Source organism: Sinohyriopsis cumingii, chromosome 14 (assembly GCF_028554795.1).
Source record: "Sinohyriopsis cumingii isolate HCF-2022 chromosome 14, ASM2855479v2, whole genome shotgun sequence".
NCBI classification, from domain to species: domain Eukaryota; kingdom Metazoa; phylum Mollusca; class Bivalvia; order Unionida; family Unionidae; genus Sinohyriopsis; species Sinohyriopsis cumingii.
Window position 1 is genome coordinate 19,582,884 of NC_142974.1, and position 25,028 is coordinate 19,607,911.

General features: G+C 36.1%; 1 protein-coding gene across 2 annotated transcripts in view; it reads left to right on the forward strand.

The window, feature by feature from the left end:
- LOC149783371 (uncharacterized) overlaps positions 1 to 25,028 on the forward strand; it is a 91,590-nt gene that overhangs the window by 33,082 nt on the left and 33,480 nt on the right. Inside the window, exon 1 of one of the 2 annotated variants that reach the window (XM_089931599.1) lies at positions 1,978 to 2,153. The exons of the other annotated variant lie outside the window; for it this stretch is intronic. Within the exon in view, the coding sequence (XP_089787725.1) occupies positions 2,013 to 2,153 (141 nt within the window). The 5' untranslated portion in view covers positions 1,978 to 2,012. Of the gene's footprint in view, positions 1 to 1,977; positions 2,154 to 25,028 lie in introns of those variants that run through there. 2 annotated transcript variants of the gene reach the window in all.

A 25,028-nucleotide genomic window follows, 5' to 3' on the forward strand; every position in this document is an offset into this window, starting at 1 on the left:
CATTAAACAAATCATTGATAATACATGTATATTAAACAAATCATTGATAGATTTATGTTATCATTGATAATACATGTTTATTAAACAAATCATTGATAATACATTATATTAAACAAATCATTGATAATACATTATATTAAACAAATCATTGATAATACATGTATATTAAACAAATCATTGATAATACATTTATATTAAACAAATCATTGATAGATTTATGTTATCATTGATAATACATGTTTATTAAACAAATCATTGATAATACATTATATTAAACAAATCATTGATAATACATTATATTAAACAAATCATTGATAATACATTATATTAAACAAATCATTGATAATACATGTACATTAAACAAATCATTGATAATACATTTATATTAAACAAATCATTGATAGATTTATGTTATCATTGATAATACATGTTTATTAAACAAATCATTGATAATACATTATATTAAACAAATCATTGATAATACATTATATTAAACAAATCATTGATAATACATGTATATTAAACAAATCATTGATAATACATGTATATTAAACAAAGCATTGATAATACGTGTATATTAAACAAATCATTGATAATACATGTATATTAAACAAATCATTGATAATACATGTATATTAAATAAATCATTGATAATACATGTATATTAAATAAATCATTGATAATACATGTATATTAAATAAATCATTGATAATACATGTATATTAAATAAATCATTGATAATACATGTATATTAAACAAATCGTTGATAATACATGTATATTAAACAAATCATTGATAATACATGTATATTAAATAAATCATTGATAATACATGTATATTAAATAAATCATTGATAATACATGTATATTAAATAAATCATTGATAATACATGTATATTAAATAAATCATTGATAATACATGTATATTAAACAAATCATTGATAATACATGTATATTAAACAAATCATTGATAATACATGTATATTAAATAAATCATTGATAATACATGTATATTAAACAAATCATTGATAATACATGTACATTAAACAGATCATTGATAATACATGTATATTAAACAAATCATTGATAATACATTTATGTTAAACAAATCATTGATAATACATGTATATTAAATAAATCAGTGATAATACATGTATATTAAACAGATCATTGATAATACATGTATGTTAAATCATTGATAATACATGTATATTAAACAAATCATTGATAATACATTTATATTAAACAAATCATTGATAATACATTATATTAAACAAATCATTGATAATACATGTATATTAAACAAAGCATTGATAATACATGTATATTAACTTAATCATTGATAATACATGTATATTAAACAAATCATTGATAATACATTATAATAAACAAATCATTGATAGATTTATATTAAACAAATCATTGATAATACATGTACATTAAACAAATCTTTGATAATACATGTATATTAAACAAATCATTGCTAATACATGTATATTAAACAAATCATTGATAATACATGTATATTAAACAAATCATTGATAATAATGATGTACATTAAACAAATCATTGATAATACATGTATATTAAACAAATCATTGATAATACATGTATATTAAACAGATCATTGATAATACATGTATATTAAACAAATCATTGATAATAATGATGTACATTAAACAAATCATTGATAATACATGTATATTAAACAAATCATTGATAATACATTTATATTAAACAAATCATTGATAAAACATGTATATTAAACAAATCATTGATAATACATGTACATTAAACAGATCATTGATAATACATGTATATTAAACAAATCATTGATTAAATCTTGATGATTTGCTACTTAAGCTGCCAATGCTATTGATTCGTTTCTACACAATGAATTCCCACATGTTCAAATAACACTCTCTAGATGTATTGAATGACAGAGAATCAAATCAATAATGGTCTATTTTCTGGGATATATACAGCCGGAAGAAAACATAAGTTGTTGTCAGGATGACTTCCCTGGGTCAGATTGAATGGAATCCTGTTTGGTTGTATTGCCATCCATCAATGAAATCCCTGGCACAACAGATAGTGGAGACTTGTGAACGACTTTGCCATGCTGCAATTTTAGCTGAGGCTGCAAATGACAGTGTAAGAACAACATTGAATTTTCTCACATAATAAAATAACAATGCTTAAATGAGAATAGCCTGTTTAGAATACAAATGAATCTAGTATTCCTTCAGCTACTAAATTACTGATAATATAATTGTCTTTTTCAGAAAGTTCTGGTTCAGAAATTGACAGTTGTATAATGACATGAGATCTTGTATACACTCAAAGCTGTTGTGAGGATCATATAAAGAAAATGCCTTTAATTCAGGTTTTTCATTACGTTTTATCCTGAATGGCCATTATATACAGGTACCCCTGAATGGCCACTATATACAGGTATCCCTTGAATGGTCATTATACACAGGTAATTACCCCTCAGTGACCATTGTACACAGGTACCCCTGAATGGCCATTATATACAGTAATGCCCTGAATAACTATTATATACAAGTATCCCCATAATGACCATTGTACACAGGTACCCTTGTATGGCCATTATATACAGGTATCCCTTAGATGTTCATTATACACAGGACTCAATAACCATTGTACACAGGTACCCCTGAATGGCCATTATATACAGTAATGCCCTGAATGGCCATTATATATTTAAAAAATGGCTGCCATAGTATGAGACTCTTAACCAGCTTCTGAAACATTCAGAAATACAGCTGTACAGAAGAAAATATACTAGTGCTCCCAACAGCTAGTAAAGGCAGTGCATAAAGTGTCAGGGTAACTTTAAGTACGCTCAGTCTGTGGATGTAAGTACAGGTTTGCATGTTCAGACAAAAGAAATACAGTAAAACAAATATGGCCACTTCTTCACTGTCTCATTGGATCAACTCATATTTCAAATCAGATTCATTTTCAGGATTTACACAAAAGGATCTCTTAAATGATATAATGAATATAGATACACTCAATACTGAACAGAAATTAGTCACTTATAATAGATTCAACCTACCAAGATTGTGTAACACCAAAATTCAACATGACTGACTCCTCTTCAGTTCCAAACTTTCTTAAAATCCAACATAATATGCAGAGTATAACAATCAGTTAAGGCACATACTGTAAAACACTGGCCATCATGTTTCTCACTCAACATCAGATTCAGGTACAGAAGGAACTGCTCTAAAGACAACCTCCAATAACCAACAGCATGAAGCTAAATTAAATACAAATACTAAATACAGCAATTATGAAACTTTCAGTCAGTCTAGTCATGGAAATCAAGAAGTCCAAGCAATGCATCTGAATCCCCCACTTGTCAGAATCAGCAACATAAGTTAAAGACAGATCTCTTCTCATAGGATCATCAATAATCAAAGGAGTAAGAACAAGAGGGTTATATAAAACTGACTTAAAACCACCAGAGGTGCAACTATTAATACCATTACAGATAAAAATATTGGAAATGGATATGTCACCATATCATACTGTAATTCTTTTCATTGTTGGCAATGATTACAGTAATGGCTAATCTTTAAAGGGCATTGAGGAGGACTATGAAAGCTTGTTATATGCTATGAGGTCCAAAAACACAGAATGTAAAATAATCATCTCAGGTCTACTGAAGAGAAGGGATGTAGTTATGACTCCACTAAATGATACTCCAAGTACTTTGTGTGAAAATTTCCAAATACTCTTTGTTCAGCAATAGAGGACCTTCTTCAAAGACAATTGAGTGAACAAACAATTATACCAATGAGACAGAATCAACTTGTCCAAAAGAGGTACTGCCTTGCTCCTGAAGAATATAGACCAGTACATTGGACTTCTAAAAGGGGTTAGGCATGAGTCAGAAAATCTTTGTAACGAACTAGGACATCAGCAAAAGTTGTGCACATACCAATAGGTAGAAGGCAGTGATGTACAGGCCTTTGCAACACATATCCAGAAACAAAATGCATTAGAATATGTGTATACTTTTCAATGTAATAATTATAATTCTATAAACAGGTTTCTGGCACAATCTGATTTGTTTACAAAGTGCAACTCTGACCGAGTGGTCCAAAACCTCACCGTTACGGATCATGCAGCCATCTCACCTCTGTCTGCGTGGGTTCGAGTCTCGGGTTCGGCCTATGTGGCTATGTGAGAAAGCTTGCCAGTAGCTTCTCGTGGGTTGGTGGTTCTTTCCTGGGTTCTTCCTCCACCATTAATACTGGCCACCATGTATAGCCTATCCTGTGCTGAAAAATGGTATTAAACCCTACAACAACGACAACACAGCACAACTTGTTAACATGTGAACAACTATGTGATACTGTTCAAGTTACTTCTCCCTCTGAGGCTCCTCAAGTGTCTGATATATCAATGTCTTCTTGTAGGTATGTAAATCAGTCTCATATTGAACATTCTCATGTATCCACTACATGTGGTCATGGTACAACAGATGGATCTTGTATGTGTGTAAATCAGTCTCATATTGGACATTCTCATGTATCCACTACATGTGGTCATGTAATACAACAGATGGATCTTGTATGTATGTAAATCAGTCTCATATTGAACATTCTCATGTATCCACTACATGCGGTCATGGTACAACAGATGGATCTAATTGTATGTGTGTAAATCAGTCTCATATTGAACATTCTCATGTATCCACTACATGCGGTCATGGTACAACAGATGGATCTAATTGTATGTGTGTAAATCAGTCTCATATTGAACATTCTCATGTATCCACTACTTGTGGTCATGGTACAACATATGGATCTTGTATGTGTATAAATCAGTCTCATATTGAACATTCTCATGTATTCACAACATGTGGTCATGGTACAACAGATGGATCTTGTCTGTGTGTAAATCAGTCTCATATTGAACATTCTCATGTATCCACAACATGTGGTCATGGTACAACAGATGTAACTTATATGTTATCTTCTTCATGTGTTTAATATGTAAATAATCAAGGCGATTAAAAGAAATCTAAGTCTCAAAACAATACATTGCATACTATCATGTCTGAAAATCAATCATCTGATACTGTTTGGCCTCCCCAAAAGAGGTCTGCAAGTAATCAACCAAGATATTCAACACATCTTCCAAATCAGGGGTTCAACTTTGAAAGAAAAGACAGGGAATGGGGGTGGGGGTCTTCTCTTTGTAGACAGTTCCATTAGTTATAGCATACGTGTTGATCTAGAGACTATTTGGGTAGAGAGTATCTGGATCGAAGTAACCCTTGCCCAATCAAAGCCAGTACTCTTATGTTCAGTTTACAGGCCACTTAGTTCCACAGCTTGTTGGCTTGATAGATTTGAGGTGCAAATTCAAAAAGCATTACTAAAGGAAGATTTAGAAACTATCATGTTAGGTGATTTTAACATTGACTACATGAAAAGTCCACCATTAACATAGATAAGTAACTTTGAACTTACAACTTTACTCAATTAATTAACACCTCAACTTGAGTAACAGGTAAAAGTGCTACTATCAATGATCGTGCCTATACTAATAAACCTGAAAACATAAGTGAAATGAATGTGCTAGTTTACACACTGAGTGACCACTACCCAGTCTGTATAACTAGACGTGTTCTGAAATCGTCTAAAAATGGTCAACACATTGAAATACAATACAGGAACTTTAAACAGTTTGATGAGGAAATGTTCTTAAATGATTTAGTTTGCAACCCCTTCTAATCAGTCTGCAATATAGTTGATGTCAACACTGCCTTTGAGTCAGACAGATGGTATCAGATGTTTCATGCAGCCTTAGACAATCATGCCCCAATTAAACAAAAAGGGTTACACCCAAGTGGATTACCCCATAGATCAATGAGGCTAGTAAAATTTCCACAAGAAAAAAGACACGAAAAGCTATAGAAAGTGGAGGAATAAAGCTAAGCACCTGATAGATAAGTCAAAAGAGAACTACTATAAACAGGCTATGGATGAAAGTATGAGTACCAAGGCATTGTGGAAGCATCTAAAAGAGCGGAACCCACCCAAGAACAATTGTTTTTCCCCTAGACTTAAGCAAAATGATATAGCAACATCTGTGCAAGACATTGTGGAAATGTTCAACAATTTCTTCATAAGCATCTCCAGTAACATTATTCAGAACCAGACAAATAACCCAACTGAACTTGATGTACTTATATCATTTATAAGAACTAAAATTCCTGATGATAATTATTTTTCAGTAGCTAATGTTAGTGAAGCTGATGTTTTTGATATGCTAATTAAGGTGAATATTAATACATCCTCTGGATTGGATAGTATTGGTCCACAAATTCTTAAAATTGCTGCACCAGTAATAACAAAGTCATTAACGCATATCATAGGCTTAAATATAATAACTGGTAATTTTCCAGAAACATTTAAATGTATTGCAATGCAACGGTTACACTTAATTTTAAGAAAGGAGGATCCAGAAGAAGATCCTGAAAAGGTTTGGCCCCAGCACGCAGCCCTGCTTCATGCCACTGTTGATGGGGAAGGAGTCTTAGGAGAATACGTCATACAGGACTGTTCCCTTCATAGCAGCATGGAAAGAGACTATCATGCTGCAGAGTCTGGGGAGGGGCAGCCGATCTTACTGAGAAGTTCATATAGGCCCTTCCTGCTGACCAGGTCAAAGGCCTTAGTGATGTCAATGAACATCATGTAGAGTGGCTGACCTTGCTCTCTGCACTTCTCTTGGAGTTGTCAGAGGGAGAAGATCATTTCTGTTGTTGACCTGCCTTCTCTGAAGCTGCACTGAGATTCCGGGTACACATAGTCCGCCAGCATTTGCAGCCTGTTGAGGATGATGCAGGCGTACACTTTGCCAATGATGCTCAGGAGCGAGATCCCTCTGTAATTGGTAGTCACTGCAGTCGCCCTTGTTTTTGTAAAGGGTAACAATGGTGATGTCACACATGTCTTGGAGGACTGCTCCTTCCTCCAAGCAGAGGCAGAGTAGCTAATGTAGCGGCTGAAGCAATGTCAGTTTCCCACATTTGATAGCTTTAGTCGGGATGCTGTCGCTACCTGGTGCTTTGTCATTTGTGAGGGAGTCAATGGCTTTGCTGAACTTCTCAAAGGTGGGCACTTTGTTGAGCTCCACCATGGTGGGCAATTTCTGTATGCTGCTAAGGGCTGTAACGGTGACTGATGTTTCTCAGGAGTATAGCTCTGAGTAGTGCTCCACCCATCTGGCCAACTAACTGTTGCTCATGGTCTGTGATCTTCTGTCCCATCAGAGATTTTTGCGGGGGGGGGGACCCCTTTCACTGTAGGGCCTAGAGCTTTCTTGATGCAACTGTATACATACCTTGGATGTTTTCAGACTCAGTACTGTGCTGGATTCCTTCACACAGTTGCTGCCAGTACTCGTTCACGCACTGTCTAGCGATGCTTTGGGTGATGCTTCAGGCACTTCTGAGGGCAGCAAGCATCCATTCATTGGGGCATTTTTGTAAGCTATAAAGGCCTTTCGTTTGTCCTCGATTATTGGTTCCTTGAAAGGTGTGTGTTGAACCAGTCTTGCCAAACGTGGACATGGCTGTGCTGTAGATGGCACCCTTCATGGCATTCCACTTGGCTGTGGCAGGTCCTGGAGAGCCTGGTCCAGGGTGGACACATACTCCTCCACATCGGAGGGGACTGATATCTGCACGGGGCGACCTTTTGGTTTTGAGCGATGTAGTGTGTGTGGCTGTAGGCGCACCCTGCTGATCATGAGGGCGTGGTCAGTGTCGCAGTCTGCATGACCAAGTCGAGCTGGTGCCAGCGATGAGACCTGGGGTGTTTACATGACACTTTGTGTTGTGGCTTACACTTGAAGAAGTGTTTGTAATGCACAGGTCATGGTAGGTGAACAGCTCCAGCAGTCTGACTGTTTCGTTGGTCTTTCCAGTGCCATGATAATCGAGGCAGGGAGGCCATGACTCATGGTTCACATCTACTCTGGCATTAACTCTTTGCCTTCTGCTAATGCATATATGCGACCATAAAAATTGCCTTGTAACCCCAGAGACGCATATACAAGCTCTAATAATACTCTCACTGTCCCAGCTGGCTCAAACGTGTTTCCGGCCAAGGGTTGGGAAACCTCAGATATGCATATACACATTTCATATTAAAGCTTTGTATTGGATGAAATTGCAAACATGTGTTCTCTTTTGTAATATTTAGCCCATGAAAATAGTCCTTACATAAAATGATGAACATATTCTGTTAATAGTTTTACAGCATATAAACGGGAAATTCTATTAAAAACGAGGTCAGTGATGACAGTAAAACAAATTGTCAACATTCATGTATTCTGATGACAATTCTGATGGAAATTTTGAAGGATTTGAAAGTGATGATATTGATTTTAACCAGATTCAAGCTGAAGGATTGGACATTAGTGTAAGTCCTGTTTCGACACCTGACATTTCAGATTTATCTGAATCCGAGGATGAAATGCGTGACAATCAAATCTGGTCGGAACACGTGAGACCGGTAAATGTGGACAACTTTACAGCAGTTTCAGGGCCAGCATATATTTTAGAAGAAAATGCAAGGGAGATAGATTTCTTTTTACGTGCTTCAGTCAGTATCATACAAAATTACCAAATCTGCAGTAAAATTGTGGACACATTGGTGTGCAAAATAGTGGTGAGAGAAGTAATCTAATATACATTTTAAACACAGATATATTGAGATATACTTTTTTATTATAAATATGTGAATATAAACATTGATTCCTGTGGATTATATGTATTTATCGGTGAAAATGAGTGGCACAAAACATTGGCAAGTGTTTAAAATTTTTATTTTTCATTAAATTACATAGTTTGCATGGGACAAAATTGATACAGAAAATATAGACAGCATGTAAATAACTCAAGAAGTTCACACTCAGGGAGCTATTATGATGCTCTGGGGTTCAGCCTACAAACTGCTGCTAGAAGGCAGGCTGTTTATCAGGCTTAGTAGCCAGTGCAGCAAGTATACTTGCAGAAGGTAAAGAGTTAAAGTTGCTGAGGAGGAATAGTGGCTCATCTTTAGGGTTGTTCGTCCAGCTGCCCATAGAACTGATCCTTTGTGTCTTCTGAAGACGTGAGGGTGGGGGCATAGACACTGAGGATGTTGACAGGACCTGCAAGGCAGATGGACAAGAGATGCTTAGTGCCCCCTGAAGAAGGCTCAACTGAGGCCATAGAGTATTTTTGATGGCGAAGCTCACTCCACGCTGGTAGGGTTCCTCAGGTTCTCGACCCTTCCAGAAGGTGTAGTTTTCCTCTCAGAGGGAGCTGCTGGAGGCAAGCCCGGTTTCCTGGAGGGTAGATTTGCTGACATTTAGTCTGGTGAGCTCTCTGTCGATGATCACACATGGCTTCAGGCAGGTGGTAGTCGGCCAGTGGTATGTGATGATCCCTCCCACCATCAAAGCTGACCCATGGCGCCCCTTCCCTATGCCAATCAGGTGGGACTTATAACCCGTAGACTGCCAGCTTCTGTGTTGTTTTCTCACGCAGGAGCAAAGCTGGGTTGGCCTCTCTAGGGCACAAGCCTGGGCATGGAGTATGGAGATCCTGGGCTGCCCAGACATCAGGATCCTCCTCTCGTCCTTGCTGATGGGGTCCAAAGGAATGCTGAACATGACATTTGGCACCAGTTCAGATGCAGGAGCTGCCTGAAGAAAGTCGTAGTTGACACCCAGCTGCCTTAGGGGCTCCACTCCGGATTTTCTCTCTGGGTTTACTCCTGTAGCCTTTCCTTCTCCTGAAGATATCCACAAGGCAGCAGAGCCATCATCCAGTGGCTGGGACTTGGTGGGTTTTGGAGTCAGAGTTTTCCTTCTCTTAGACTGGCTGCCTGCCCACCCAGTTAAACTGCCGGGCACTCAGTTGCGCCACACAGCAGGCTCTATGAAAACAGGGGGCTCCGCATGAAGGTGCTGCTGTGGACACATTAGTGTAGGAGAGGTCATATACAAGTAACCTCCTGCCCAGCTGAGCCTGACAGTGGTCCCATGGCAATCACTACACCTGGAAAGGAGAGGCTGTGAGACACGGTTCACTTTCCTTTGACGAGCGAGACATCTAGCCCAGACCTCGCACCCTCCCAATGATCTACCATTTTAAAATGAATCCACAAATACAGATTTGTTTGCACATGATGCAACCTTGTATACATCTAGTTCTGATACTGAAGTTATCCAAAAGAGATTAAACTCAAAATAGGATAGTAATTAATGAACGTAAAACAAAATGTATGATTTTGGGGACATCACAAAAACTACACAAGTCAGGGAACCCAGAACTATCTCTTGCAATAAATAATCATCTGTTAGAAAATGTCAAACATGATAAGCTTGTAGGTGTGTCCGTAGATAATAATTTATTATGGGATGACCATATTGGTATTAAGCTTTGGAAAACACTCTCATCCAAAATTGCCCTACTTCGCAGAATTAGGAAATATTTCATATGGAAACTCACAATCTATACTACAGGTCATATACTACAAGTCATATATTCTTCCAACAATGGATTATTATTGTTCAGATGTGTGGGGAAACTTTGCTAAATCTGAGCTTGACAGTATTTATAAACTTCAGAAACGAGCAGCACGCATAATTTTACATGCATTTATTGAGTATCCCTCAAAAGCATTGTTTACAAAACTCAGATGGTTCACAATATATGACAGGATAGATTTTCACAAGGCAGTTCTTTTATATAAATGTCTACATGGAACTGCACCAGAGTATTCTCAGAACATATTCAGGCCTTTTTCAACACAATACCAGTTGAGATCAATATCACATGGAAACCTTCTAGTACCAGAACCAAGAACAGAGCAATTTAAAAAGAGCTTCCAATACTCTGGTACATTTCTGTGGAACAAGCTTCTACTACATGTAAAATCTGCTGAAAATATTAGAGTATTTAAGAAGAGATGTCATGAGCATGTATGTGTTCTAATAGATAATGGAATTTAATAGATAATGGAATTTAGTATTTTAATACTAAACATGTTAAAATAAACAGTAATTATTGCTATCTTCATATATTGTGTGCATTGTTATACTAGACTCCTTAAGAGGGCCTCAATGGAGATTAGTCCTTGACTAATGAGTCACTCTCTCTATAAATAACGCATTATTATTATTATTATTATTATTATTATACAGGTATCCCCTGAATGGTCATTATATACAGGTATCCCCTCAATGCCCATTGTACACAGGTACCCCTGAATGGCCATTATAATACAGTAATGCTCTGAATAACTATTATATACAAGTATCCCCATAATGACCATTGTACTCAGGTACCCCTGAATGGCTATTATATACAGATATCCCATGAATGGTCATTATATACAGGTATCCACTCAATAACCATTGTACGCAGGTACCCCTGAATGGCCATTGTATACAGTAATGCTCTGAATGGACATTATCCACAGTAGTCCTTAAAAAGACCACTATACACAGATATATACTGAATAATCATAATAATCACTTGAGTGGCCATTATATACAGCTATCCCCAGAATGGTCATTATACACAGGTAGCCCTTAATGTCATTATATGCAGGTAACCCTGAATGTCATACACATTATCCCCTAAAAGGCCATCATACACAGGAATCTCTTGAATGGCCATTATCCACAGCAATCCCTCAAATGACCATTATACACAGGTACCCCTGAATGGCCATTATTCATGGGTATCCCCTGAATGACCATTATGCACACATACCCTGAATGGTTATTATATATGGTGATCCTGCAAATGACCATTATACACAGGTATATACTGAATAGCCATTATACACAGGTAACCCTGTCCATTGACCATAGTAACCCCCCCCCCAATGATATTGACCACAGTAATCTCCCCAGAATGACCATTATACACAGGTTATACTATGCACATGTGAGAAATATGATTTAAATTTGTATTATACGTGAGAACTTGTTTTGTAAGTGGCATCTCCAGGTGCTCCAAACTTTAGGTGGGATTTTCAAAACAAACTCCAGACTATGAAAAATGAACATAACACCTGACTGTTGTAAAACATTTTTGGTAAAAGATCTTAAGTTTTCCAAGACCACAATACATTTCTTTACAGATAATCTAATCAGTCCTGAAACATTATTTCCGTGGCCTAATTCCAAGGTGGTACAGTAATTATTATTTACAATGACATGGACTGCTCCGGTAGCCTAGTGGTTAGAGCATCCGCCTTGGATGCGGGAGGTCGTGGGCTTGATTCCTGGCCAAGTCATATCAAAGACTCACAAAAATGGTACTAACAGCTGCCTCACTTGGCACTCGGCATTAAGAGGTTAGTGTTAGGATTGGTTGGCTTGGTGTCGGGATAAAGTGACTGGGTGGGACATCATGCTACATGTCTGCAGCATGATAGCCTAGTGCTTGACATCACTATAAACTGTCACACTGCAGACATCATAGCAGTATGACTGAAAAATTGTTAAAGCTACGTTAAAAATCCAAATCACACACACACACACACACACACACATGTACAAGGACATGTATCAGTATAACCAATCATGAAGCTACTTATGACTGTTTTTTTAAAATAAAGTTAAATTGGATTTACAGTATAAAAGAAGTGTGAGCCTGGAATATTTGTCACATTTTAATTTGTAAAAATGATCCTTTGGTTAGTGTTTATTATGATCAGTAGATGAAACATTTTTACAGTGAATCAAGATTTTGTAAAATTACGATGAAATTGTCCCCTATTTTTCATACAGTGCTTAAATTGTTGCTTAACAAAATCTTGTTATGGTAAAACACTCAGACCAGGACCCAAGGGAGGTTGAACAAAATGGTGACAAAAAATGATTGTTTTTTTCTGTAACAATTTTATTCATCTTAATTATTTAACAAGTACGGCAAATAATCTGAAGCTAGATTCATCCCAAGCAGCATCACTTTATATGGATAAAGTCCAGCTGGATTCTTGAATGCCGAAATTTCCTTTGCTCTTTCCATCAGTGGAATCTGCCAAAATCCTTTCAGAAGGTCAAATTTGGTGACATACTTGGCATTTCCGATTTTATCAATGCAGTCATTGATTCTTGGTAATGGAAATGAATCAGTTTTAGTCACTCTGTTCACCTTTCTATAATCAGTGCACATAATAATAGCAATCCCCAAACAAAGACTCTCATTGTCATTGTAATTAGGAAAGACAGCAATTCCCAAACAAAGACTCTCATTGCCAATATTCTAATTAGGGAAGACAGCAATCCCAAAACAAAGACTCTCATTGCCATTGTAATTAGGAAAGACAGTAATCCCCAAAGACTTTCATTGCCATTCTAATTAGGAAAGACAGCAATCCCAAAACAAAGACTCTCATTGCCATTCTAATTAGGAAAAACAGCAATCCCCAAACAAAGACTCTCATTGCCATTGTAATTAGGAAAGAACAGCAATCCCCAAACAAAGACCCATTGCCATTCTAATTAGGAAATAATAGCAATCTCCAAACAAAGACTGTCATTGCTATTGTAATTAGGAAAGACAGCAATTCCCAAAGACTCTCATTGCCAATATTCTAATTAGGGAAGACAGCAATCCCAAAACAAAGACTCTCATTGCCATTGTCATTAGGAAAGACAGCAATCCCCAAAGACTTTCATTGCCATTCTAATTAGGAAAGACAGCAGTCCCCAAACAAAGACTCATTGCATTCTAATTAGGATATAATAGCAATCCCCAAACAAAGACTCATTTCCATTGCAATTAGGAAAGACAGCAATTCCCAAACAAAGACTCTCATGACATTGCCAATATTCTAATTAGGAAAGACAGCAATCCCCAAAGACTTTCATTGCCATTCTAATTAGGAAAGACAGCAATCCCCAAACAAAGACTCCCGTTGCCATTCTAATTAGGAAAGACAGCAATCCCCAAACAAAGACTCTCATTGCCATTCTAATTAGGAAAGACAGCAATCCCCAAACAAAGACTCTCATTGCCATTGTAACTAGGAAAGACAGCAATTCCCAAAACAGACTCTCATTGCCAATATTCTAATTAGGGAAGACAGCAATTCCCAAACAAAGACTCATTGCCATTGTAATTAGGAAAGACGGCAATCCCCAAAGACTCTAGTTGCCATTCTAATTAGGAAAGAACAGCAATCTCCAAACAAAGACTCTCATTGCCATTCTAATTAGGGAAGACAGCAATCCCCAAACAAAGACTCTCATTGCCATTGTAATTAGGAAAGAACAGCAATCCCCAGACAAAGACTGTCATCTCTATTCTAATGCACTTTGGAAAAGCTTTGTCAAAGTATAAAGCCATATATTTATTATAGAATAAAATGATAATGGTTGAGATTTATCAAAGTGTCAATTTTTACCTAATCACTCACAAAAGTAAATAAAGTTCAGGGAACTTTAAGATAACATTGTGAGTATTTATATATCAATTCACACTTCAAAAATACCCAATCATGATCATTTAGTTCCCTCATATTCTAATTTTTTCTGTCATCAAATCAGTGGATTTCATCAACAAAGCATTCAACTATAGGTAGCTGAGCATAGTTTTCTTTCAATAGTCTATTCTCACAGTACCTAGCCCCATCTTTGCTCGTAGAGGATATCATTAACTCTTTCACTGTATTATACATAGGGTAGAGTGTCAAAGATTATTGTATTGATCTGAGGAACCTTTGCCACTTGGTTATTTACTTTTTTTTAAAGTTTGTTTTCTTACCTGGCTAATGTTTTTTTCAGCATTAAGTGGATGCATATGTTGTTTTTGCATTCATTGTTATTGCATTCTGATCTTTGGAAACCAAAGTCGTGTCCATTATTTGTGAAATCCCCAGTATTTATGTCATATGACTGTGACCTTTAATAGCAGCTTTTAAACATTATCATAGCAGCAATGCAGTAATTTATGACGTTCGAGTGGGGCATAAGGTCTGTCATTTAGCTTGTTTGGCTGCAGATGTGTATTGTGATAGTAGTTTCCAACTGTTATGAATACAAAACATTTGCATTTTACAGGTAATCACAGACACATCAACACTTCAGTGTTGGACTTAATTTGGATTTCTACTAAAGTTTATTCAGAAAATTTTAAATTATTAGGATCTGTTTCTGTAAATTTTGGATGATTTTGGGATTTAATTTGCAATACTGTAAATTCTTTTCTTTATTTTCGCTTTTTATTCATGGGAAATAAATTAATTGTTGAATTTTACAAAGCTTGTTGCTATTCACTCTTTTCTGTTACTTATTTTAAGAGCATCATCTAAGACTCGTAACAGTATGATGATGATGATGAATACAGTGGTCTATCATTATAATGTTGTTCCAGGAAGCCAAAAAAATTTACCCTGATATAGGCAAGTTCACTTTATACTGGGATACTGTGATATAGGCAAAGTCACTTTATACTGGGATACTGTAATATAGACAAGGTCACCTACTGCTGGGATACTGAAATATAGGCAAAGTCACTTCATACTGGAATAATGTCATATAGGCAAAGTCACTTTATACTGGTATACTTTGATATAGGCAAGGTCACTTTATACTGGGATACGTGATATAGCTAAGATCACCTTATACTGGGGGAAATTATATGGAAAAATATTATTCAGTCAGTATAATGTGATCTGTGGCCATAGTTGTTGTTTATCAGGGAGAGCATTATAATGAAACACTTAACTGTTGTTGTTGTTGTTGTGGGGTTTAACGCCATTTTTCAGCACACATTAGGCTATGCATGGCGCCCAGTATTAATGGTGGAGGAAGAATCACCGACCCACAAGAAGCTACAGGCGAGCTTTCTCACATACCCACATTGGCAGATTAATCCTGGACTCGAACCCATGCAGACAGAGGTGAGATGGCAGTGATCCGTAACGGAGAGCGCTTTAGACCACTCGGCCACTCGGGGACCCCTTAACTGTTGTTATGATGATTATTATTATTATTATTGTGAAACCTTTGGTAGCACACTGTTTTATAACACAAATACTTCATGACTGTGGCATGGGTTCCAAAATTTTAAAAGTTCACCAATTTCTTGAAGTACTTTAAAGCTATAAATTAGAGTTTTATTTAATACTTTCGCAAAATGTGTTGTGTTCTTGAAGAAAAAATTATCTAATCACTGCTTGCTTCTTGTTTATTGTTCAAAGAAATTCGCTTCGTTAATCTAATTATTATTGAACCATCGACAACAAAATCATTAAATCTTCTTTGTGTTTGTCTTAAATGCTTCCTGTGTACAATCATTTCTCAGTCCAGGGTAAATAATAGCTTGACAAACCATCTAGTATAGGAGCCAAGCACCAGACCGTGCAGTGGTCTGATATACACAGCCAAGCATCAGACCGTGCAGTGGTTTGATATACACAGCCAAGCATCAGACTGCAGTGGTCTGATATACACATCAATGCATCAGACTGTGCAGTGGTCAAATATACACAGCCAAGCATCAGACTGCAGTGATCTGATTTACACAGCCAAGCATCAGACTGTGCAGTGGTCTGATATGCACAGCCATGCACCTGACACTGCAGTGGTCTGAAAAGTTTCTCTCCCAGATGCTTAAATCAATTATTTCTTCTATCTGTTTACAGGGAAAAAATTGACAACCAATTACTTCTCAAAGTCATATGCAATACCAATGAGTTTATAATCTGAATTGTCAGAAGTTGTTTTGATCATTGCCATGTACATGTATTCCACACCCACCCACTGACACACACACACACACACACACACACCAGTCAGCTTCATATCACTGAGATTTACAAAATGCCACTTGACATCGTAATGCTAAAGTGTTTTGTATAGTGTTGAACCCTGAATAGAACAGAACCATTTAAGCTGAGGGATATGCTGCTATTATGAAACATTACTATTACCTGTTTTGTTCTACAGTAGTGCAATGTCATAGTTATCCATACAAGTTTAAATGAATACATGGCTTTTTGATTTTGTTTTTCCTCTGCCTTGTAGAGAATGACTCAGGTGTTTATTTTTGTTAGATCACTCATAACCCATGGTTTCCACCCAAACATGGTTGAGGGGTATGCAATACATCCATTGCATTGTTAATCTCATTGTGAAATCAGTACCCCTGAATTTCTGTAAAGAATTTTCAGGTTTAAAAACTCACAGTGTCTAAGTTATTGCTGGTAAAAAATCAATCCCGTTTGTCTTATCCATCATGTTTCAAAAATCAGTGTGAGTGTGTTGTCAAGAAATTCAGTATCTGGAATTGAATTAAATCTAGGAGAAAACGGTTACTAGAAACACTGAAATGCAGTCAAAAACTGAAATACACCAAAAAATACACAGTTATTTACCTCTTTTGGGTGTATATATTGGTGTAAACCCTGATATTATCATTTGTAATTCTAGAATTGATGCTTCACTGTGCACATTTTCAGTGGTATTACTGTAATGAATACATTGAGAGTGACTGTTGAGCATGCATACTATTTACACTTTAGTTGACAATTTTATTATATACGCATATATCATGTACCAATGCAAAAAAAATAAACAATTAAATATGTAATATATGTACTGTAACCACTGTTTTAAGCATCTGTCATTTTTGTCAGTTAGAGTTGGCAACTACGTCAATGAAGGCTTGTGTTCTGCGCTCCCTCCCCCATCTTGTATAATTAGATATACAGTATTTTGTACATGTAACTGGCTTGGTTGGATATTGCAAGATACACCATCCATAACACAATGGCACTTTTTGGCCATTATGTTACGATGGGATTTCACTATTATTATTATTATTTACTTTGGACCTCAGTCCTTGTGTGCGACACAGAGATAAAACTAAGTAACTTTATCGATGTACTGAGCACCACTACAAACCTCTGAAAATTGGGGTGAATGACATTACAGTTTAAAGTGGAGGCTGTATATTAATCTTGGCAATTTATGTGACATTCAATCAAATGTATTTTAACAGCAGTAAAAGATTACCACCTTCTATTCCAGGTCACAAGTTCAAGCTAATTATTCCTTCCTCCAGTTAGTGCTGGATGGCTGGAATTAAAAAGAACACAATCCCAGTCTGACTCCTTACAGAATATGCTCCTCCTTTATTACATGCATAGTACAGGTGTACCAGATTGGTCATTGAAATGCGCCTTCATTGTCCTCTTGTAACATACTTTTAGGCCAATCTTGCATCTTTTTGCATTGATTGAGTATTAATCTCCTCATTTCATGCTATATCAATGTACTGAGCACGGCTACAAACATCAGAAATTGGGGTGATTGCCCTTACGATTTAAAATGGAGGTTGCATATTAATCTTGGCAATTTATGTGACATTCAGTCAAAGGTATTACATTACCATCTTCTGTTCCTATTTTTTTTGGGGGGGGGGGGCACCAGACAGATGCCCCCCCATCCTAATAAATTAAATTTTATGTATCTTTGTATACCCCCTGATTTGTTGTATTGTGTTATTTCATCCTCTTTTCAAAAGTGAATTAGGAGTTCGGGTATTTTTTCATTCCTAGTGTATCTATAGGGGTGTATCTCCGAGAGTGATTTTGATTATCCTCTCGGGTCACTTCCCCTAAATTTGCGTTTTCTGTGACCTTGCTAGGGTCTCCTACATCCCGTGTTTGTTATGTGTTTATGCTATTTGTTTTGTATGCTATATTGTTTTATTGTTGGGATAGCTTTTAAGTCAAATTCTTGTAGTGTATCAGTTTTCTTATTATATTCCGTGTTTCCAATACATCGGAAGGTTGTCCATATTTTTGAATTTGGTAGATCGGTGATTTCCCCTTAATTTTTGAATCTTATTGATTCTTATGAGTGTAATTGATTCACCTTTCTTTCTTAGATGAGACTGAGCTCCAGGAGAGATCCACATTTTTTTATTTTGTATGTTTTTCTCTCATGGAGCAGGTCTCTCTTTAACTTATAAATGCTCTAAAAGTTCGTCGCAAATGCGTTAAAAAAAAAAAAAATTTTAAAGTTTACAATTTATTTGATTTGAGTTGCAATTGGAAAATTTCAATTTTATTTTTAAATTCTTTTTTTTTTTTTTTTCTTTGTAAGTTGGAGACAAAGGGATAAATCTCCAGTTTATATTATTTTCAAGAGGGTTTCTTTCGGGACTCTTCCATGGGCCTGTTCACTTCGCGTAGCACCATGTGACTTAGCCCCATGGCATCATTATCTGTACTTTCCCTCTTGAAATTTTCCTATGTTAAAATTTAATCGGCCCACACTTTTTTATACTACTTACAATATAACTTCAGATTTTGTATAAGATTTGTTTATTAAAATCCCCATCAAGGTATAGTAAACATTGTGGTTTAAAATAACTATTTTTATTGATTTCATCTATAATCGTTTCCCTATCTTTCTGCGTTTCCATACAATTTAAAATTACATGTTTTTTACTAAATGTTCCTATTTTACACAATGGACGTTTTGGCGGTGCTCTGACCATTTGCCGTCTCGCTACAACCTCACCTGTCAACCACGCATCGTGCATGTATTTGAAGGCGAGGCTTTGTATTTTTACAGATCCTAATTGTGTCCAGTGCCCCCACGCCTTTTTCCAGTTCATGTATAAATTTTCTTTTTCGACTTTACATTGTATATTTTTGGTTATGTCATTTCTAATCCATTTATAAGAGAGTTTTTCATCCATGTCCCAAAATTCTTTCTTATCTCTATATTTCATCAATAAATCCTTTATACTTTTAAATTTCCTAGGTGTCTCCAATAGTTTCATTAATTTATTATTTTTGTATATCCCCTTCCTGTTCCGCAAAACGAAACCAAAAAAATATATATATATTCCCTCCCATGGTAATTTAGGTTCGTCACTCAGTAGTTTAAATCTATTTAAAATATTGGTAATTTTTAAAATTATGGGACTTGGTATCCCTATTCCCCCCCAATTCTTTTGCTTTGTACAAAGTTTCTTTTATTACATAATGTAGTTTAAAATCCCATATATATTTAATTATAATTTTATCTTTGTTATTCAATATTATGTTACTTATGTTGGTCGACTTCATAATATAATTAAGGTTTACATACACATAAGTTTTGGCCACTTGGGCCCGTTCCATTAAACATAACGGCGTAAGTGCCCAGATATCGACATTCCGTTTTATCTCATTTTCCATTTCTTTACAGTTATCCTTCTCTTCGTTTTTGCCAAAGCACACCCCGAGTGCTTTAACAGTATCCTTGAATACATGGGCTGGTATGCTTGAATGCCTACCACGCCAGTCACCTATCTGTAATATTTCCGTTTTATCATGATTTATTTTGGACCCTGATGCTCTTCCGAATTTTTCATATTCCTTTATAAGGTTCTCAAAGGATTTCTGGTCCTCTAAAAAGTTAGTGCAATCGTCTGCATGTTCTGGCATTTTCACTTCATCTGTAATATTTGGAACTTTTATACCTTTAATTTCTTTGTTTAGTTTTATGCTAATGCTCAGCATTTCGATAGCTATTACTTATAATAGCATTGATAGTGGGCACCCTTGCCGCACTGATCTTTTTATGTCGAATTGTTCTGTCATGGCTCCATTATTTTGTACTCTGAATGTTATATTATTAGATAGTATTTTAATCCATTTTCGGAAAGGTTCTCCGAATCCGAATTTTTCCAAGACTTTTTGTATATAATTGTGCTCATTTCTATCAAAGGCTTTTTCCTGATCAAAAAGTACCATAGCAGCTTTTTGTCCCTTAATTTGTAAATAATCAATTATTGCAGTTATGTTTAAAATATTACTTTGGATATCCCTATTTTTTGGCCCACAAGTTTGATTTATATTTATTATATCCCCTATCCCCTTTTTGAGTCTATTACTTAGGATCCTACTCAAAATCTTGTAGTCTGTGTTAAGGAGGGAGATGGGCCTCCAATTTTTCAAGTCTTCCCTGTCCCCTTTCCCTTTATGTATTAAAACGATTATCCCCTCCTTCATAGTCCCTGCCATTTCCATATTTTTTAAAAATATATTATTAAATAACCATTCAAGAATGGGCAACAGCTCTCCGCAGAATGTCATATAGAATTCTGCAGAGAGTCCATCTCCTCCTGGCGATTTTCCCTTATTCATTAAATTTATGCTTTCTAAAATTTCCTCTTGTGTGATAAAATCATCACAGAGTTGTTTAAAATCATGATTAATTTTTTTACAAGGTATTTTTTCTAAATAGTTATCAATTTCATTCCCTGCTATATTTTGCGATTCATACAGTGTGGCATAAAAGTTTTTAATGTATTTCATAATTCCCTCTTTTTTTGTTATTGTTGTTGTTATTGTTGTTGTTGTGTTGATTTTAATTTTATCCATAGTTTTATCTCCCCCCAATCTTTTCTCCTCCCTTTTATACAACCCCTCTGCTTTTTTATATATCCCCATATATTTCCCTGCCCTGATTTCTCTACCCCTGCTTTTTATTTTATTTATTTCTTCCAATCTGTTTTTTAAATTGGTCTCTCTATCATTAGTGTTTAATTTTTGCAGTTGGTTTCCAAATCTCTTCTCTTTCCATTTTTAGTTTCTTACTTTTTAAGTTACAGTGATTTATCGCTAATTTTTTAATTTTGACTTTTAATTTTTCCCATTCTAATATTATGTCTAAATATTCCCTACTTATAAGTTTATCTATCTATTTTTTGGTATTTTGTACAAAATCTGTGTCTTTTAGAATTGAGTTATTTATCATCCATCTTCCTTTCCCCCATTTAATTCTAATTTCAATTATTACTGTCATATTTATGAGTTTGTGATCAGATATCTTAAGATCAGTGATGTTAGTTTCTTTGTGTGTATTTATATCATAATTATTACAATAAAATTTGTCTAAACGACTTCCTTTATTAGTTTTATATTTGTAAGTGAACTGTTTTCATAATAAATTTTGTACTCTATATACATCTATTAGTTTGTACTTTTTAATAAAATATTCCATTTCTGGTTTGATCCTAATATCATTTGGTGCCAGACTTCCCTCCCTGTCTATATTGTCTCCCACCCAGTTAAAATCTCCCCCTATGATAAGGTTCCCTGTCGCATATTTTTCTATATATTTATTTAAATGTTCTAAAAATTCTTTCTTATGTTCCCTGTTGGCTGGCGTATATATATTAATTATGTTTATTTCTTCAATTACTACATGCATCATTCTACCTTTAAAATACCTTTCTACTTCTACTCTATCCCATGACAATCCCTTTTTGTTTTTAATTAAAATTGCCACACACCCCCCTTTAATGTCTGTACTTTCATAATCACTAGTTATTAAAATCCCGTCTAAATGACTTTCAATTGCTACTTTAATATTGTCTTTAAATCCACTGTGCGTTTCTTGTATCATCAATATGTCATAGTTTAAGTCTTTTGGAAATTTGTATACCTTTTCTCTATTAATACCGTTTACATTAACAGACAGGAGTTGCAAGTTTGTTCCTTCCATTCCTGTCTCTTACCAGGGTGTTGTTTTTGTTTACATTAATTAACCTGTTTAAATTTGATTTTATATTAAATATTATTATGTGTTTAGTTGTGAATCTTCTGGAGGGGCACTGGTTTCCCTACCCCCCTCTGATGAAATTGTATTACTTTGGGTTTCTAAGGTGCTTGTAACTGTTGATTGAATTGTGCTTTCCGTTTCTGTGTAGCTTGTTTGTCTAGATTCTTTTGTTGTTCCGGTTTCATCCTCAAGTTCAGCGTCGTTTTCCGTGTCCGGTTCTGACACCGTTTGCCCCTCACTCTCGTCTTCCTGTTCTTTTCCTTGTAATTGTTGTGTTTCTGTTTCTGCTGTTTTCCTTCCCTGTTTATTCTTTTTTCGTCTTGACAGTGGTTTCTCCTGGGGTGATATAACATCTGCACTCCATTTTTCCCTCCTCCTCCTGGGCAACGGTGTCGATGTCAATGGGGTCTCTATCTGCAAGTTTTCTCCTGATTGTTGGTTTTCTTCTTCTAGTACATCAAATCTGTTTTTTGTCGTTATCTCCTCTTCGTTCTGCACGATGGATCTTGCAGTTTTATTGGGACTCAGATATCCTTCCCACTCTAGGGTATGGTGCCCTTCTATCTTAGTTACATCCAGGTCAGGTAAGGTTTGTATCCTTTCTTCTCTTTCCTTTTCCTTCCTGACTTGTTTTATCAGTGTTAGGACCTCTGCCTGTTGCTGCTGTAATTTTTGTTGTTGTTGTTGTTGTTGTTGTTGTTGCTGTTGCCTCTGCTGGGATGTAGGTCCCTCTGCCGCTTTGCTGGCATAGGTTTGTTCTTGTGGGCTTGTTCCCATTCCTTTACAGTCTCTGGGGCCATGCCCTTTTTGGTGGCACAGGGGGCAAACTCTATCTTGCTCGCTCCCCCTGTGACATGTTTTCAGACGAAATCCCAACACGTAGAGGAAAATTGGGATTTTCTTCGCCTCCTCCCTGCTGACATATAACAGTCTGTTCCCAGACTTTATGGGGGCAAATCCCCAGACTGTTGCCATCTTGTGGGTCACTACTGTCACCGCTGTCTTTTTCTTTAGCTTTTCCACAAGCTCTCGGCTATCCACTTCCATGGGGAGCCCCATCACGTGTACTTCCGTCAGTCTCTGCTCTATGGTTCTTATGAAGGGTTCCATTTTATAGACTCTTGCTGTTATCCCTTTTATGCTTAGGTCTTCTTCTTTTAGCAGCGCCACCCCCCCTTTAGGGTAAATCACATACTTATTAAGGCCTCCATTCTGGAGTGCTTCAATTTTGCCTATATCCACTCCACTGGTGTGCAGTCCCATCAGGACATCACTTTGTCGTGGTGGGTTGGTGGCAAATTCAAAATCAATTGTCTGACACCCAGCCGGGTGATTGACAATCATCCTGTTTTCCTCGTATACTGTGTGAAAGTACTGTCGGATTTTGGATCTGCCTGGGCCGGTTTGTTCCTCATCTTGATCCATTTTTCTCTTCTTTTACTCAAATTGTTATGTGTGGAAAGCACGATACTCTTACTGTGAGATAATTCTCTATTAGTTTTATTGCAATTCAAGCCGGTCAACCCCCTCTACTTTTAGCTAACTCTTATAGTGATACTACAAATACAATGATCTATGAGTACATGAAGTGCAAACAAAAAGCTGTTTGCAACAGAGAATTGTGAAATCAGCTCACTCTGCTCTGTCGCACAACTCCCAGCCGGGATAATATATGCAACAGGACGGAATGGTTGAGAATGTTATGGTTATACAAATAAATCTTAAATATATATTAGTACAACTGACTAATTAACCCTTTCTACCTCTCCTTATCGTTCAGTCTATGGTAATTCCTTGCTTTGTACGCGCCATTGCTATAACTGACTGTACTTCTCAACAAGGAGTGTAAGAATCTTTTGTTCCTAGACCCAGTCCAAGCTAATTATTCCTTCCTCCAATTAGTACTGGGTGGCTAGAATTAAATAGAATATGATCCCAGTCTGACTCTTATCCATAGCCAACTTACATAATATATTCCTCTATTCTTACACTACAGATTGCTCTTCGAAATTCACCTTCATTGTCCTCTTGTAACATTGTTTAGGTCAGTCTTGCATCTTTTTGTGTTGACTGAGTATTAATCTCTGCATTCCTTGCTTTATCAGAGTGTTTTCTGTGTTCCATTTGTTAATCTTCAAGGAATTCTTTGGTGCTTCAGTTAACTGTAATCCCCTTCTTGTTCCTCAGTGCCAGGGTAATTACTGCCTTCCTGTTTGGTTAACAATATTGTTTTGTGTGAATTTTTCATGTTGCAGTGTGAGTGGTAAGTAGAGGTCCAGAAAGGTCCCAAGAGACATGCACCCCACCTGCCTATCTTGCACTGGTTGTACACCCATTAGCCAGATGTACAATTTATTGTTTATGGACAGATCAAGTGTGTGACTTTGTGGAAAGCTG